This window comes from Lissotriton helveticus, chromosome 9 (assembly GCF_964261635.1).
Source record: "Lissotriton helveticus chromosome 9, aLisHel1.1, whole genome shotgun sequence".
In the NCBI taxonomy this organism is placed as follows: Eukaryota; Metazoa; Chordata; class Amphibia; order Caudata; family Salamandridae; genus Lissotriton; species Lissotriton helveticus.
Genome location: NC_136070.1, coordinates 1,042,300,946 through 1,042,318,369, shown reverse-complemented (window position 1 = coordinate 1,042,318,369; position 17,424 = coordinate 1,042,300,946). Strand labels below are relative to the sequence as shown.

The window sequence follows — 17,424 nt, the reverse complement described above, 5'->3', positions numbered from 1 at the left end:
CAAATGCTTCGGAATATTCAACGCAGCATGACGACAGGGATTGCCTGGATGGTAGAGAGGCACGATGTGCCTTGTAAGACAGTGCTGGTGGAAAACTGCTGCCTTAAGCCCGTCTGCTAAAAAAGGACTAACATTTCTTTGTCAACCCACTCCTCAAGCAAAATTCTATTGTATGCTTCCACTTCCAGTAGTGCTTTTAGCCTGTAATTTAACAGATCTGAGTTCATGCCCTTCTTGTACCCACTGATGTTTTCAAGTTTTTGCAAATGGATATTTGGGCAAATGTAGTACTTCTACCCAACCAGAAGCCTGTTTGGTGGTCGGATATTAGGGGGCTTTCCACCAGATATATTGAGAACTTTGAGAATGTGTCCCTTTCTTTCAGTCTTGCAAGGAATAGTTCATTACAAATGGGTCTGTAATTGTTGGTGTCTTTTGAGTCCTAATTCTTCTTCTTGAGTTCAGAAGGAAACGTGCCTTGGGTAGGGACTTGCTGATCATATTCAGTGTTAGTATTCCTGTTGCGGTTAATAGTAAAGTCTTTTGGTGATATCATTGGGGAACAGCATCCGAGGGAGCTCCAGCTGGACCACTCAATCTCACTAGCTCAAGGAATTCCACTAGAGACAGTGGCAAGAAGAACTAGAGAGTGTGTTTGTTTTTCTTTAGAGAGACTCTTTAATAGGGTTGCTAAAACTGCATGCTTGTCTTTTTATTTAAGTGCTATTGATCTACTGTTTGGCTTTAGAGACTAACAGCTAGATTCATGAAAGACCCGTTTTGCGAGTCTATAATAGCGATTCATAAGGAATCGCTATTACAGACTCGCAAAATGGGATTCATGTAGGAATCGCAATAATTATTGCGATTCCCACTGATTCCTTATTTGCGATTAGCTAATTACTAACCGCAAATAAGGAATAACTCCCCATTCATTCCTACGGGCCTAAAGGCCCATAGGAATGCATGGGGAGTTATTCCATATTTGCGATTAGCAATTAGCTAATCGCAAATAAGATTGCGATTTCAAGGGTGCCAGGTTGTCCAAAGGACACCCTGTAGCACCCCTGAAATGTAAATATACACAGGTGTTGCGCACACACATGTCCAAAGGACATGTGTGTGTGTAACATGCAATAGAGAAAAATGAACTAAAGTGCTTTTTTCTATTTTTTTTTTTATTTACCTCGAAGTCAGACTTCGTGGTAAATAGCGACCAAAAATTGCGAATTCGCAATGTAGAAATGGTTAATGAATTGCATTTAAGGAATCTCAAATAGAGATTCCTTAAATGCATGTCCTCGCAAATGTGTGAATTCTTTATTAGCGAATTTTGCATTTGGGATGATGAATCCCAAATGCAAAAATTGCACTCGCAAAGGGCCAGATTGTCAGAATCTGGCCCTTTGCGAGCGCAATTAAGCTTGATGAATCTAGCTGTAAATAATAGGGTATTTGGTTGCAAAAGCTCTAATATTGAGGAGTTGAAGTTATTATACAACCTTGATTGCAAAATTCAGATAGAGTAGCTGATCTTCTTTGCTTTTTTGATGTATGATTTATGTATCTGATTGCGTTGGATTTTAACCAGGATTGGTGAAGGGTAAACATTTGTGTTTTTATGATTTTTTATATCATCATTCTTATAGTTTCTTTATTGAGTTTTTGAAGTCTATTTATGTGCATTTTGTAAGCTTGTGGGTATTAAGGTCATACCAGCTTTGATCAAATAGGAGCTGACTAGAGGTATTTTTTTGATAAATGGTAGCCTTAATTCCATAGCGCATGAGAGGTTTTTCTAAGAATACACTGATATAACCACTTTTGTCATGCTTCCTTGTCCCTCGTTAGCAATGAAGTTGAACCCCTGGTATCCATGCTTATCTGTTCATACAGCCAGAAACAAAGTGTTTATACCTGAGCAGTGGGTTGTAAGCTCAGTACATGGTTGCTGGTGCTTTTGTCAGTTCCAGCTTTCCTGTACAATCAGGTATTAGCGGCATGGCTGATTGTGCTATTGACCTTTCCTGAAATTGGTTGTACCTAAAGCTCCTGATTGGATATGTCAAAGCTCACTGGTCCCCAGTTTTAGTGGAGCATCGCCATCTTATATTCCTTTCGTACCTCCTTTCCTGTGAGCTCCATTTGTGGCTGGTCAATAAGAACCAGTAACTCAGACCGGACACATTCCTCTAATACACTTGATCCTTACTGTTGATGCTAGCATGATGTGGCAGGGAGTAACATTTGGGTTTTGATTAAATCCACTGTCTATTGTCCCCCCCAGAGACACATGGACCTCCAATTAGTGAGAGCTTTTGGCCATCAACAAATCTTTCCTGACATTTGCTCAATAATGTATGGGTTGCTCCTACTCCAGGGATCTGTTGGCTTGTTTGGAGGTGGGATGGATGTATTATTGCTATCCAGGATAAAGAGACTGTTTGAATTCCTACTGTTATGTATGCTACATGGTATCACTTTCATGCTTGCTGGCTGTACTTGGTACATCCTGATTGATAAGAATTTGGTTGAGAAAGAGGGATGATATGTGAAGCACAAGATTACTTGCCAGTAAACTTCATTACACTAAGGTATATTATTATGAGAAAAGGGTATGTGGTGTTCCAATCAGCAAATTGTAATCATTAATATAGAATCAGGTAAAGCCTGTGTTGTGCAGTCCATTATGACAATTATAGCTGGAGAAAAAGTGATTTTCTTTGCAGTTTTATATAACACAAACTGCATGGTCATTGGAGCGCTTTCCTTGAGCACCAGATTATATTATACAAGGTCAGATTATTCTTATTTTTTTACACCAGGAGATTAAGCGATTTTCCCAAAATCACAGGATATTGACCATATGGCGGGAATTGAACATGATTCCCCCACTGTGAAATGGGCAGCGCTGGCAGTTACACCACATGTCTTCTCTTAGTTATGTTGCTTAGACCACTGTACACTGAGACCTCCATAACATTGGAGGGAATATAAATTGGTAGTTCATACAGCACTTCCAGCATACTCTGACAGCTACAGTACAGGATGAGATTAATATTTGTGTTTACTATAGCGGACTATGTAGCATAGATGATTATTAGGTGAGGATAGTGGAGATTCTTCAATTTGTAATGACCTGAGAACTTAATTTCCATTTACACTTTGGCTGATGTAGTCACTACAAAATCAGTCTTTCTTTGTAGCACATTGGCTTCCAAGTCTAAGTCTAGGTCAGATCTGCATAAAATGGGCAAGATACTGTATCTTAATTAGAGAATAGCCCTACAGATGTTGCGATCTGGGAAGTGATGAATACATATTACAGTACAAACATTGGAAAGATGTGGTACATGGGCAATAGACTGTGATTCAAAGTGTGCTACATGTTATGTGATGCTATTTTATGTTACTTAATATTATGTGATGCTATTTTATATTATAGTGTTTTGTATGGCACATACTCACTTTCAAAATCATCCTTCCAGCTGTTTCATTGTGGCTTGCAAGGGGGTGGGCGGAGCCATAAATGACATTGCTCTCATAGGGCAATAGGGCCACCTTGCCCTCAGCTCCAAACCATATCTTTGTATTCTTACCCCCAGATTACCTTTTATTTTCTTGTTCTGCGAGCATATTCTTCAATTTTGTCTGTTGTGTGTTTTCATTAATTTTCACTGTTTGCTGAAGCTGCCTTAGTGATTGTGTTTTCTTGGTCTCCCTGTGCTCCCTATACTCATAACTACAATCATCTGTGATGGGTTATTAGCATGGAGATCGCTATAAAATGATTGGCTTTGCATGTTACTTTCAGCCTGTGCAAGAGTGTGTTGATGAAGGATTAGGGGTGTGCCAAAGCTTTGTTGTTTGTGTATACAGTGTATGTCAGGATCTTAATTTAAATCGAAGGTGCTATCACAAGTGTCTCCAGGGCTGTCTGTATCCACAGATGAGGTCCATGAGGCCAGATATCTTCTTGTTGAGGGCTAGCTGAACTAGATTTGGGTATGCAGAGAATCTCTGAGCAGAAAAACCCTGTTTTCTTACCCCCAGGGAAGTTGCTCCTTGGCCGGATAGGCTTGGTAGACTTGTCCCTGTCCTCAAATGTCTTGGAGCTTAAAATGTTTCCAAGTCCCAAGTTTTCAAAGGTAAAAGGACAAGTTCAGGTAGACAAAGCTATGGGTCCCAGGTCTTCAGGAGGAGGACTTGGTGGTCAAGCCTTGCTCTAGGAGAGACCACCAACCGGGTCTAGGTCGGGTCATGTTGGTCTGGTCAGCTAGGCTCTTCAGGCAATAGGTCTCTTGCAGCTTTATGTGGACCTAGGAGGTTAGCCAATTGGTCCTGGAGTTCTTTGTCCTGGGAAGAAGTGGGAGCAGGTCCAGTCCTTCTGGTCTCTTCACAGACCTTAAACAGCAGGTGCAGTCCTTTTTCTGTTTGTCCACAGCTCCAAAGTGTTCTGAAGAAGGTGCCTTGGGGAGCCACATTGATGCCTGGCATTAAATAGTAGGTGAGGGCTCCTCTCTCATTAATGGAGTAAAAGTTCTCAAGGGTAAACCTATCCACCTTAGCAGCAGTTCCTCTTTGCCCTTCTGCAAATGTCCCCACAGCGCCTTCGCTCGCTAACTCCAAGCAGAAGAAACCCTTCTTTCCCTGTGAAAAGACTGGGTGCTCACAGATAAGTGTGGCCATGGAAATGAGGAGCCTCCACTTCCTTGGTCACTCCAAACTAGTTTCTTTTGACAGCTTTTACCCATTAGGTTTGGTGCTTGCCTGGGTGGTAGGACAAAAGAGGGTTCCTACTTAGGTGTAAGCTAACAATGCTTGTGGCAGGGGAGGCCCCTTTGGAGTAATTTAGGTTTTGGGGTCTTCCTGTCAGAGGAACATAAATCAACTCTAGACACCTAGGCCTTTATAAATATTCTGTGAGTAGTTGTTAACTCTCATCAGGCCTGATCATTAACTGAGCTGCAGCTAGAGAGCTAATGCAAATTAGCCTACAGCGGCTTAATGAAGGGAAGATGTAACTTTCTAAAAGTTACTTTTCTTTAATATTATTACAAACCTGGCTTCATCACTAAGTTGGGCTTTTAATAACTATTAAAATAGTTGCCTAATCCGTTTTCTAGTTGATCCCTAACTGCAGATAGCAGAATTATTATTTAATAATGCTCCCTAATGTTTCTCTATAGGCCAACCAGCCTTTGGGGTGCTAGTCACTATAAGGACATGTTTACTTTAGATTTCTACATGCCTCATATTTAAATACCATACACTGTGCCTTGTGGGCTACAAGGCATACATAGGGGTGACATAAATATTTAAAAGAAATGCTTTCTCCTGTCAAAAGGCTTATTTTGACAAGTTGGGCTACAGTCTGTTTTTAAACTGCTGTGTTTGGCCTAGAGTCATGTTTGCCTGGTCACCCTAGTGGATGGCACAGTACTGCTGAATATTCCATAGGTGACATTTAACTTTCCATGCTATGGGTAATTTTTAGGCAATGTATACTATGGTCTTATAGGAATTTTAAATATGCCAATCAGGGACTATCTAATGTCTAAATGTTTTAGGGGTCAGAGTATATAAACTGGGTACTGGACAGCACTAGACAACAATGTCCCAGTTATCAGAGCCTAAAAAAATAGCAAAAACATTTAGCAAAAACAAATGGGGGTTGCCCCACACACAAGGATTTTTTCTCACACAACACATTTAACAACAAAATCAGTCTGCATTCAAAAGTACATTAAAATTGTTACAAATCCTTACAAACACAGGGCGTATCTAAAATCAACACAAGTACGTTCTGCATTAGGAACACTACAACACACACGCAGTAATATCAGGTATTGACAGCGAATTGACTGGCTGTGAATAGAGCAATTAATCAAGGATTTTGCACAGAAGCAATGCAGCACTCATTAAATACCTCATATCTACAGGGAAGGTTGTGAGCCTAGAATGTCAATCCAAAAGGCCCACTAAGTGTCAAGTCCAGCTCAAATAATTAAAAAATAGCAGCATTCATTAAGATCCCCCCTTAGGAACACTCCAACATACAAACAGTATTGTCAGGTAATGGCAGAGAATCGACTGGATGTAAGTAGAGTGTCAAGTGCAGTTAATCAACGCTAATGCAGAGACAGACTGTGGGCTATATTAAAACACATCTGTCCCCAGCGAATTTTAGTTGGGTTGAGGGACTAGAGCAGTACCCTAAAATGGCAACTGTAAGTGTCAAGCTCAGCTTGAATAATTAAAAAATGGCAGTGCGATTGACCAACAATAAGTGCAGTATGTGTACAAAAGTTCATTAAAATAATTAAAATCTTTAAAAAAAACACAAATCTTTAAAAAAACACATGCATTTCCAAGAATCAACACAATAGCATTCTCCAACACACAAACAGTAATGCCAAGTTATGGCAGAGAATCAACTGGCTAAAATAAAGTGTGAAGTGCAGTTTATCAAGGATTGATTTAGAGCTCAGGCTTGATATTTGAGAAGATAGACGGACTCTTGTTTTCTAGTAGACCAAGTGGTCGCGGAAGAGCACTGCATGCACTGAAGTGATTCTTAGGTCAGACCTGTTGTGTGGGACATCATCACATCATACTGGTCTATGAAAGGTGGTGATAGATTAAGCAGTTTATGAAGGAGAACATACTGAGGTTTCTCTTTCATAAGAGCGTATATGAATTGAGTTGTCAGTATTAACCCAGAGCATTGTTTATTTTGGGGACCAAGTGAAGGACTGTATATAAAAATGTAGCAGCTACTTAATGTCTGTATTGAGCCCTGGGCAATAAGGACCTTTTTAGAGATCATAATGGTTAGATCCAACGTTGAAGGAACTGGGGAGAATCCAGGAACTGGATGAAGGCAAATGTTAAAGAATGGCTGACTAGTCCAGCCATTCACTCTAGGTTCGAGATACTGCAAACTTTCTATATGTTGAATGGCTTTCCCACAATTTCCAATGTATGTACTGTTGGGATTGCTCCTGAAAAGGAATCCATTTGGAATTCTTCCTCTTTTCAGCGTTTTGATACTGTGATGTGTAGTAAGTTAATGGTGGGCTATTTAAACTGCATGGAGATGCAATGTGTCTTCTTTTTTGTGTTTCTTGGCAGAAAAAGATTTTAAACTTACAAATGCACATTTTATTCTGTGATGTGGAAAGTGGGAAGTAGGGGTTATTGGCTGCTAGATAGCACACTAAGATGAGTTGGAAGGAGTGAGCTCCGGTCTTTAGGTCATTACACTGTTTTACATGGAAAGTGGGGAGAAGAAGGGGCACATTTATCAACACTTTGCACTGGTGCAAAGTCATCAAAAGTGATGCAGGGGGCCCCCAGAGTGAAGACCGCATACCTTTCTGTGGCGGCATCTCCTTTGGCCCATCATAATATGTCTGGCGGCGTCTATTAGACACCGCCACCATATTATTCCTTTTCCGCCCGGCCGCAAGGCGACCGGGGCAGAAAAGCGGCGGACGGTCTTTACGTCCGCTGCGGTCCCCCCCGCCATCCTAATATGGCGGAGGGAATTCTGGTGATGATGTCGGGCGGATTGCCCCCGCCAGGCCGGCGGTGGCTACCGCCAGCCTGGCGGGGGCAATCCGCCCGACATTATAATGGGCCCCTAAATTGTTGGAAAGTCTAAAGCTCACACCCCCAATCTGATTGACGAACCTACACCCTTGGGACTGAGGTCCGATCCATAGATCCACATGTTCTTCCCCTTAAAGTATGGTAAGAGGTGAGGTCTTATCTTTAACAAAGTGAATATGATCTTCAGAGCAATAAACTAGCCTCTTTGTTGTTTTCTAAAAGGCGAGCTCTGATTTGTTACAGAAGTATAGCTTGTGTCATAGGCAATAATAAACTCTGGGTGTCTAGTGCTATCCACTGTGACTTGTATAGAAAGAAGGTGGACTGCTGTGTTAGGTAGGCCAAAGACAGCAACATATCTGGTAGTTTTGCATGGGATATGTCTGCACCTTACTTTAAAGTACAGTAAGAGGAGTTTCTGCATACTGTGCAAACTGTCATAGACGCATCACATGCAAGAGAATGCCTTGCATACAGAAGGGATTGCATCATAGTTCCCCTATGAACGCAAAAGAGGTTGGCTGGGAAGACTTTATGTAAACACTTTCAAGGATAGTCAGGCTGGAGTACCTCATTAAGCAATGAGATTTTTAAAAGAGATGTTTACAGTGAAGATATTGCCTAAGTTAAAGACAGTTCAGTCTCACCTCAATAGATGCAGGAAGACCTTGAGGAATGGTTCTAAATTGGTTCCTTCCCAGGCGGAGGTAAGACAAACGCTTTAGAGGTTGGAAAGCCAAAGGATCAACGTTGCCTTCACTAAGATGATTGCCCTCCAGTTCCAGGGTCACCAGGTTAGGCATCTCTGTAGAAAGAATAAATCCAGATGTTAACTGTCTTAGTTATTGATAATCAATAGTATCCCCCACCAAGATCAGAGAAATGCGTTTTTTCCACCTTACTCAAATGTTGTACAATATATCTCATCTTATATGTCTCTTGTCTTAAAGATGCAGATTGTACCATCATCCAACCCTTATGTCTAATTAAGTAGAAAGATTTAAAAAGATAGTTATGGCATATTTCTTAAATTTCCAGTATCTGATCCACTGTGCCACTGCCGTCTACCACAGGAGACTCCAAGAGCTCATGAACTCCATCACTATTTTTTTTGTTAATTCAATAAGAGCTATGAAAACCTTGACACTGGGTTTTTTATATTTGACTTACATTGTATTTCGGAAATGCTGGCCTCATCCTTCTGGTTGCTGAACATCGGGGTTTTAGATATCTGGGTATTTGTATTAGGAGGTAATGGGGGTTCCACCTGCTACCAAGCCTTGTTATACCAGTGAAACAACTTAGGGGCCGATTCCGATGCCGGACGGACTCAGGTCCATCCGACATCAGTCAGGAGCCGTAACCGACCGACCTGCTGTGGTCGGTTACGGCCCTGCAAGTACGATGCGACCAAACCCTGTTCAGTCGCACTCGTATACTTCACAATGGGAGCATGCATTCCGAGCGGAATGCATGCCTCCATTGTGAAATGCAGGGGTGCAGTTCATCCCTGCACCCTGTGGTCAGCACCCCAAGGTGCCTGCCACTGTACTCCCTCGGTCGTAAAGTGGCGACCGTGGGAGTACTGAAGGATTTCCCGATGGCAGAGGGGCTCTCCAAGCCCGTCGTAAGCCATCCAGAAATCCGAGTCGGATTCCATTCCAACCGAGGCCATCGGAATCGCTCGGTCGGAAAGGAATTCGACTGACATGTTCCGATTCGGTCAGAAGGGCTCCGAACATGGTTTGGAGCCTTCCGACCAGAATCGGAATCAGCCCTAGCGGGGGCAGTACAGTGCATATCAATTTACCCTTAAAAAATCATCTGTATATTATTGTCTATCTAATTACCTGAGTACAAAAAAAAGATGTATCGTATGTTTGTACAATGAGACAACCAGCTCCACTTTAAAAGATTTTTCATCTTTAGCAAACATGATAGTAAAAACTCTAGCGGTGGACTTATATTAACTTTGCATTGCCTTCAAAATGCCGCAAATGCTTCCAAAGTGTTGTCTGGTTATGTAGTAGGCAGTGAAGTGATTAAATATTGTTCAAGACCAAATTACGGAAGCATTATACTCAAAGCATAAATGGAAAAAACTGAATGTGAAATATTAGAAAAATATATATGCAACGCATTTTGCACGTAAACCATTTTGCAACTGTAGCACATATTTTAACAAGTTAAAACTCCTGTACATCATTAAACTGTTTTACAGGAATTACACACCTAATTTTGTTTTATTTATGAGATTTTCATAACAACATAATAAAACAGGTTTTATCACAAGGTTACCCGATGTAGGTCCCTAACTGTGTCCACGCAATTGCTGGTAAATGTTGCCCTTAACAAGACTGATGTAACATTTCGATTGTTACCCTGTGACATTATTAAAATGGTGGAGCCTGGTGGGTCTGGGCTGGAAGAGTTTTACGGATTCCATAACTTATCAGGCTAAACGTGGTGTCTTCTTTTCGCCTTTCTGCATTTCCTGATTTCCTCTGTGGTGATGCTTCTGCAGTGCACCATCCGTGCTTCACTTTATTCTAGGTCATCAGATATGATGAGGGGCCAGAGTTTACAGCCCTTGAATGGGATGTGTACCAAGAAGAGGAAACTGTGATGTTCTCAAATGGTTGAAGAGGTCTTGTTGTACTTGTAAAGACTATTGATCAGCAATGCTCTTCTTGGAGGACACCTTCAGTAGAGGCAGGTGAATCCCAAGGAAAATAGCCAATTTAGCCTTGCTTGGCAGAGATCGTGAACGACCAGAGTCTAAGCACTAAGAGTCCAATTATGATGCCAGACAGACCGCCACCGACAGACATATGGTGCCGCGGTCCGATCACCCCATTATGAAGCGCAGTGGTGGGAGGCAGTGGACAGAGGGACACTTTGGATGGGCTCAAAGAGCCCATCGGTTGGAATGTAATACCCTACAATATATATACAATATACAAATAGGGGTGGTGCCTGCTCAGGCACCGTCAAAGAGATTTTAATGGCCCATTCTGACTGCCGTTTCGTGTTGGTCCGACCGCCATGAAAAGGCAGCCGGAATGGGACTTTGTTAGCCCCTAGCAGGTCCCCCATACCCCGTGGGCCTCTGCTTGCCCCCAAACATCCATGCACCGTGCCTGGAATGCAGTGCAGGAATGTTTGAAAACATCTGTTTTTCCATTGTGGCTTGTGCATCGGCAATGGAAAAAGTTATGATTCCCACCGCCTACATGAGCGTTGCGTCGTAATTTGGCGAGTGGGACCACCAACTACTTATCTGTTTGTCCCAATCACGCTATCAGCATCCGACATCGTAATGAGGCCCTAATTATGAGTGTGCTTTCAATGCATAGTTCCACTCTGCAATGCAGTGCCAGGATATCTCAGTTTTTTGGCCTCGCATCTACATAAGTTAATTGAGGCCATGAGCCAGAGGCCATCGTAGTTCACCAAATCGGATCCCACATCTTTTTGGAGATATGCAGCGCTTACCTGTCAAATAAATCTTGAGATTATTTTATTCCTACTTGGATATTTCTCCACCATACTATTAATTAGCCTTTCTTTCAATGAATTGGAACATTATTACACAAGTCTTTCCAAACATACATGTACCAGTACTGTCATTGTGAGAAATCCAAATTTAAGTGGAAATAACGCACAACAAAACAAGGGCTATCTCAATTCTCGTGAGCCTGATTACTGGACTGTTTATTCTGTGGCATCCTGAAGAAGGCGATCAGCCAAAACACGCGTAGAACAATATTCATATTGGCTAGGCCACAATTGTGAAGTGATTATGACAATATCAGAATAATTATTTCTCTGTGCAATTTATGACTATAATCTGTTGTTATCTTTATCAGTATGTATGAGAGATTTATGAATGTATGAGGGTGTTTGAGCAAGACACAATGAATTATATGTATTCCATCTGTAACTAGACACAATGACTATGTATTTTTGTACAAAGAATATAATATAGATATAGTGATATCTTTCATTTATCATAACAATTAATAAATATATTTTTCTATTTTTTGCATGCATTTGTCTATTCGTTTGTCTAAGTATGTGCCTCGTATCTTGATCTATTAAGTATTTATTGCCCCAGCTCTCTTTACAATTTATGTATAATATCCCTGCCTTGGGCAAGTTATCTTGTAGCAGGGGACCCCTTTTTTCTTTACATTGCAGTACCAATATGCCAGTTTCCATCTTCTGCGCAACGTGAGCTCTGGAGCTAAAGCTGTTATGAATATAGAAGTCCATGAACTTAGCCCTGTAAACACTTCTTTTTTTTGCGATGTCATGCAGTGTGGAGAAGCGTGGCTCAGTGGTTAGAGGCAGCAGACCCGGAAGCTGAGATCGACCGTGGACCAGGGTTCGATTCCCCACCTCGGCGGGTCTCGGGCCCAAAAATTCCACGGACTCGACAATTCTCGCTCTGGTGCCTACTCAACTCACGGGGTCACACTCTGCGACTCTGGGCAATAGCTTGCTTAATCTCCACTACAGCCCCTCGCTGCAGGATGCCTGGCTTTCACCTTGTGGACACCCTGCCGGGGTTTCTTACAGGGGAATACCAGGACGGGTTCCCTAAGCAAGCGCCGGGACGCTTACGGGCAGCCGTGCGCTTTACAAGTCCAATACATTTACATTTACATTTATTTAGTAGAATTTTAGTCTAAACTTTTTTAGTGTGGAGTCCATACGTTTTTTTTAACTCTTTTTATTAACATTGCTCATATCAGTGAAAACCACAGTACAATGTTCAAATGGCATGAGATAGGTTAACAGTGTACCACACAAAGTAGGACTAGCCTGACCCACCCACAAAACCCTCACTTTGAAAGTCCCCTCCCGGTCCACTCCCCATCTCCCTGATTTTCCTCCAAGGTCCCCAGATCTTCCTCCATTTTATATCACATCCTCTACTTTTGTAGATGGTTTCCTCTGCTTTCTGACACCAATCGAGATCTCGCACCCATTGATCCCAATGCGAAGGAGCCTGCGCATCCCAGGCCCTGGCAATAATTCTTTTTGCGACACCAGCTGCCAACACCAACAAGAGTTCCCCATATCTAGTTCAGTCTGTGGCCCCTTGATCATTAGTAGTAGCCACCTGGGTTCCCTTGGTACCAGAGAGCCCACCACCTCAGCCATCGTATCCGTGGCCTTGGCCCAGAAGGGCATATCTCAGGGCACTCCCACAAAAATGATAAAAGGAGCCCTCCCCTTGGCATTCCCTCACGCATAGGGCTGACTGACACCTGCCCCATGTATACAAGTGGATGCACGGGTAGTACACACAATGTAACATTTTAAGCTGTACCAACCGGAAGCGGAGGCGAATCGCAATTTCTCGAGGGCGCTGCAGGGCATCCTGCCAATGTTTATCTTCAAATCCGCCTAAGTCCTGCTCCCACTGCGCTCTCAACGACACTAGGGGGTCAGGCATATTATTTATGAGCTTACGATAGTCGTTGAAGTAGGCTTCTTAGGGATGGGATCAAGGAGAAGGCGATCCACATGGGGGAGTATTCCAGGATGGCACTGCCTCCTCTAATGTGGTTGTGCAAGGCGTGCATGAGGCTCAGGTAGTGATTCCTCTGCGAATCGTGCATGTCGTATTCTTTCTTCAAATCTTCAAAGGAGCGGGGGGCGTCCCCCATCCACACATCACCCAGATATTCAATGCCTATGAGCCTCGAACCCCTGAAGCCCACCAAGCAGGACACCTCTGCCAACTGCTCGGCCAGCCACTGGGGTTCCTACCAGTCAAGGAATCCAACCACCCCAGAAATGTGTTCGCTTCCCTCCAGCACTGTACCATCACCCCAGTATGTGAGGGCCAGTCCGCACGGGGCCTGTGGGCATATAACATTGTTTTAGAGTTCCCTCCCGTTATCACCAGCCGGTCAACCTTATATGCCGGCTTCGATCTGCCTGAGTATACCGAGTCATTGACCACCTGTAGCTGGGAGGCCCAATAGTAGAGCTGTACGTCTGGGAGGGCCAACCCCCCGTCGTACACCCCCCTCGTAAGTTTGCGTAGTGCTATCTGGGGGTTGCCACCACCCCAGAGCAGCGTCCGCACCGTCTGTGATATCTGTTTAAAGACCCCTCGCTGAATTGGATACGGCGTATTTTTTAAGATATACAGGAGGTGGGGCAGGGCAAGCATCTTAAACATCGCTGCAACCCCGCAAAGGAGAGAGGCAGCGTACGCCAGTGACCCACATCCGTTGTCAGGTGTTTTAACTGGTGCTCCAGGTTCCTCGACAGGAACTCCACCCTATCCCTGGTGATGTACACTCCTAGATACTTGAAACCGTCCGCCGCAACCACCGCAGGGCACCTGGTCGGTATCCGCGGAGGAGGATCCAAGAACGGGAAGATTACTGATTTCCCCCAGTTTATTCTGTACCCCGAGTTTCTACCAAAGAGCTTAAACAGATGGAGTGCCTGCGCCATTGACTGGTAGGGCCTAACCATATAAAGCACAATATCTTCTGCATAGAGGCTAATACACTCCTCCCAGTTGTCATTCAGTGCGAAGCCCCAAAACGACCTGGCCCTCATGATCCAATGAGCCAACGGCTCCAGAGCTAAGGCAAACAGGAGGGAGGATAGGGGCCATCCCTGCCTTGTGCCCCTACGGAGTGAGAAGGCTCTGGACACCTCTGGACACCGTCCCATTAACTCGTACTCCCGCCAATGACTGCTCATACAGGAGTCACACCCATCCACAAAAAGACGGACCAAAGCCCAGGCACTGCAAGACCATGAAAAGGTATGGCCATTCGATACTATTGAACGCCATTGAGGCGTCCAGCGCCATCAATGCCCTCCTGCGTGGCATAAAGCCCGACTGATCATGCCCTGTAAACACATTTAGGAGACAAGATATCAAGATTCATCTCAGGGAGGCAGCATCATGTATCTTTTGTTTGTAATCATTGGTAACGAACACAGACTCTTTTTTGGACAGGTTCATTTTGAAGTACACCTTGTACATCCAAGCTTGGATCACAGTATGACAGCCCCTCAGGCAATCAATTTGGTCACCAAAAGAAACTTTCAGATACTATTTTTACTTTGCCTCTGTACTGTTGGATTCTGATGTCCTGATCAGACAGAAGGACTCCTGGGAGACCATACACAGGGTGAAGATCATGTACTAGAGAATGGAAACTTGAGGGACACCACAGGAGATAGAAATGCACTCATATCAGGAGGTATTCATCCGACCCAGATGACTGCGTTCTGCAGGTAGGACACGAACTATTGAAGCACAATGCCATCACAGCATGTTAGAATGCCAAGTGCGGTTCAATGATCAATGGCATCTAAGGCTGCAGAGTGGTCAACCATGAGGAGCGGCAGAGGTCATGTTGCCGTAGGTCTGTAGGCTGTCATCAACCATTCAGATAGTCTCCATACTGTATTGAGTTTAAATTCAGCCTGGTAGCCTTGAAGGAGTGCATTGCTTTTTATCTTATAGAAGCGTTGGTGATGGCCTTCTCAATGATCTTCCACAGGATTGCAGATGGGTGAATGAAAGATAATTTGCAAGGTCATTGGACTTCAGGTGAACTTGGATATAGGGCATATTTATAATGTTAACCGGCAAATTCAGAACTCATAGGAGATTTCCTCCACTATATGTAGTGGGTTCACTATATCTTTTTACCAGGTTGCTATCATAGATTATAAAGTCTTGTCAGTTTCTCAGTAGGGGGAGAGGGATGTTGAAGACAATCCAATTGGGTATGTAATGGGATGGGATCATTATGGCTATCTCGAGTGTGGGTATGATTGGCTAACGCCCCCTACTCTCAGTGATGATAAGGGTGTTCCGCTACACTAGCCTGGTGGTAAATTATGTTGGTGGGACAGAATGAAGAGTAGCAGGAGCAGCTTTGGCATCAGATGTATCAGATGTAGAACACCTCTAGAAGGGCCCAGTACTTTCATTATTCAGCTGAGATGGGGCTTCTTACAGGGTAATTCTCCACAATGTGAGCCTCTTGTCTTAGGGCACATACTAACCACTGCCCCTATTTGAGCCAAATGCACTGCTACGGCTGTGTATCCTGTAGCCGCAGAGAGCAGAGACAGGCAGAGGTACTTTCACTATTGCTCCAGTGAGATTGGTGAAGTTGTGAGTCAACAGAGTTTGCAACTTCACATGCCCTTACTTGTGTCCTTGGTTTTCCAGTACTCATCTATCTTGGACGACTGTCGTCCAGCTAAGTTTCTGTTCTCTATCTTCAGTGTAAGTAGTCCTGGCTATCCATCTCTTTGTCAAGCTTCAGGGGAATATTGTACTTCCCCTTCCTAATATATACATTACCTGAACAGAGGTATTCAGAAGAAGTTAAACCTGCAAAACAGAAAGGGAGACTGGGTGGCCCAACTGTCCAGATATGGTACCAGACTATAATTGTCAGAATATCATCTGACTTTAATATCATATCCTAAATACCATTTACAAATAAGTTGCCACATCGGAGTTAATAATAGAAGATCTTCACTGGATGGGGTGATGTTTTTTAAATAATATTGGGGACATAATATTTAAAGAAAACTTCCTGAGAATCGTGGTTAATATTGTGTTGTTTTTATGAATCAAGCTCACACTTTGCTTGTTTGAAAAAAAAAAAAATAACAATTTTACATTGAAAGGAACTACCACGATGTCTGCTGAGATGGAGGTCATCTATGAATTTGATGGATAGTAGTCCGTCAGGATGGCAGAGTAAATGTCCTCTGCCACATCAAGACCAAAGTCATAACGTCTGAGTTTAAAAGAAATACAGTGTATTTTACACTCGCTCTTAATTAAGCACAGGAGAAAAGTGCACAATTGTGAGAGTCCTAAGGCTAATGATATGTGTAAACAAAGAAATGTGATTGCTGTCTCAATTCTGAACTTATAGGATCTATGCAAGGATATCACCAATCTCTAGAGCCCCAGCCTATAAGATCGCTGTAACACAAGGATAGCTCTCCTTAAAACAAGAGCAATTATGGAAAATAAGATAGAACAATATTTCAGCTTTTAAAAATAGGTCTCCAGAGCTTTCAATTGAAAAGGCACTAATTCGAGGCATGTTGTACATTGTTCAAAAATGATTAAAACTAGTTTTCCTTTTAGCTGCTGAGATTCTCTGCTCCACAGCCACTTTTCCAATCAAGATGAACACAATGTTTCTGTTTTATATATTAAAATAACTAGGCATGCGTTAAGTACCTTGTAAAATGACATCATCAATCGAACGTATGTTGTTATCATTCAGCTTCAGCTCTTCCAGGGTTGATGGTAGGTGTGTTGGGATCTGCATCAATGAATTTCCATCCAGGTACAATCTCTTTAAATGCTTTAGTGTCTTGAAAGATATATCAGTTGTGCATTTATTACAGAGGCATACAGACACATGGCTTGTAGTTATTGCATTGATGGACTCAGAACATAACAATGATGTAAACAGAATGTTTAGGCTCAGAGTCTAGAAATTAAAGACCTATTACTCGATGTATTATGTTACTTTATTACTTTCCAATTTTTCCTATACCTAAATGACGATTTTTGGTGACATTTGAACATATAAGGCATGATTCACAAAGGTAAATGTACACATTTCTGTACATTTACAATTGTTTTCCATTCATAAATGTATTTTACTAATAGTACCTTTATGACTGCAGAGTCTCCACACATAAAAAGATAGGAAAGCACAGTAGCATGCTTATTGGCAGTCTGAATTAGTAAAATTAATTCTAGTTCAAGCAATCAATGCA

General features: G+C 42.7%; 1 protein-coding gene across 6 annotated transcripts in view; it reads right to left on the bottom strand.

Moving 5' to 3' along the window:
- The window catches only part of ECM2 (extracellular matrix protein 2), a 179,399-nt gene that overhangs the window by 73,848 nt on the left and 88,127 nt on the right, over positions 1–17,424 (bottom strand). For all 6 annotated transcript variants that reach the window (XM_078661385.1, XM_078661384.1, XM_078661383.1 and 3 more), the window contains 2 exons: positions 16,877–17,012; positions 8,262–8,419 (listed from right to left, as the gene is read on the bottom strand). In XM_078661385.1, the coding sequence (XP_078517511.1) occupies positions 8,262–8,419; positions 16,877–17,012 (294 nt within the window). The remainder of the gene's footprint in view (positions 1–8,261; positions 8,420–16,876; positions 17,013–17,424) is intronic.